This window comes from Onychostruthus taczanowskii, unplaced genomic scaffold, assembly GCF_017590055.1.
Source record: "Onychostruthus taczanowskii isolate IOZ18803 unplaced genomic scaffold, ASM1759005v1 scaffold1464, whole genome shotgun sequence".
Classification (NCBI taxonomy): Eukaryota; Metazoa; Chordata; class Aves; order Passeriformes; family Passeridae; genus Onychostruthus; species Onychostruthus taczanowskii.
The window spans coordinates 2,336-2,909 of record NW_024498646.1 but is presented as its reverse complement, the minus strand read 5'-3'; the positions used below and the strand labels follow the sequence as shown (position 1 = coordinate 2,909).

The following is a 574-nucleotide window of genomic DNA, read 5'->3' as shown; positions in this document are numbered from 1 at the left end:
CAGGAGTGCCACCGGCGAGGCGTGGCATGTGTCACCCATGTCACCTGTGTCCCTTGGTGTCCCTCGGTGTCCCCAGGAGTGCCACCGGCGAGGCGTGGCACGAGATCATGTGTCACCCATGTCACCCATGTCCCTCGGTGTCCCCAGGAGTGCCACCGGCGAGGCGTGGCACGAGATCATGCTGTCGTGCCTCAGCGGCAAGCCGTGCGACGAGAACTCGGGCATCAAGGAGGACGAGTGCGGCAACGAGTTCGCCTACTTCTACTTCGTGTCCTTCATCTTCCTCTGCTCCTTCCTGGTCAGCCCCCGGGGGTCCCCAGAGTGCCACCAAAGGGTCCCCAAAGTGTCCCCAGAGTGCCACCAAAGGGTCCCCAAACTGCGCCTCCAAGCAGCGCCCAAAGCGCCCCCAAAGAGTCCCCAAATCGCTCCCAAAACCCCTCAAGTTGCCACCAAAAGCCCCCAAAGTGTCCCCAAATCGCTCCCAAAACCCCCCAAACTGCCACCAAAAGCCCCCAAAGTGCCCCCAAACTGTCCCCAAAGCAAAGTGACACCACAGCACCCCCAAATACCCCCA

At 61.8% G+C, this 574-nt stretch overlaps 1 protein-coding gene across 1 annotated transcript in view; it reads left to right on the top strand.

The window, feature by feature from the left end:
• The first annotated feature begins 74 nt into the window (after positions 1-74).
• Positions 75-574, top strand: part of LOC121332704 (voltage-dependent P/Q-type calcium channel subunit alpha-1A-like) — a 2,054-nt gene continuing 1,554 nt past the window's right edge. Inside the window, exon 1 of the mRNA XM_041398402.1 lies at positions 75-298. Within this exon, the coding sequence (XP_041254336.1) occupies positions 119-298 (180 nt within the window). The 5' untranslated portion in view covers positions 75-118. The remainder of the gene's footprint in view (positions 299-574) is intronic.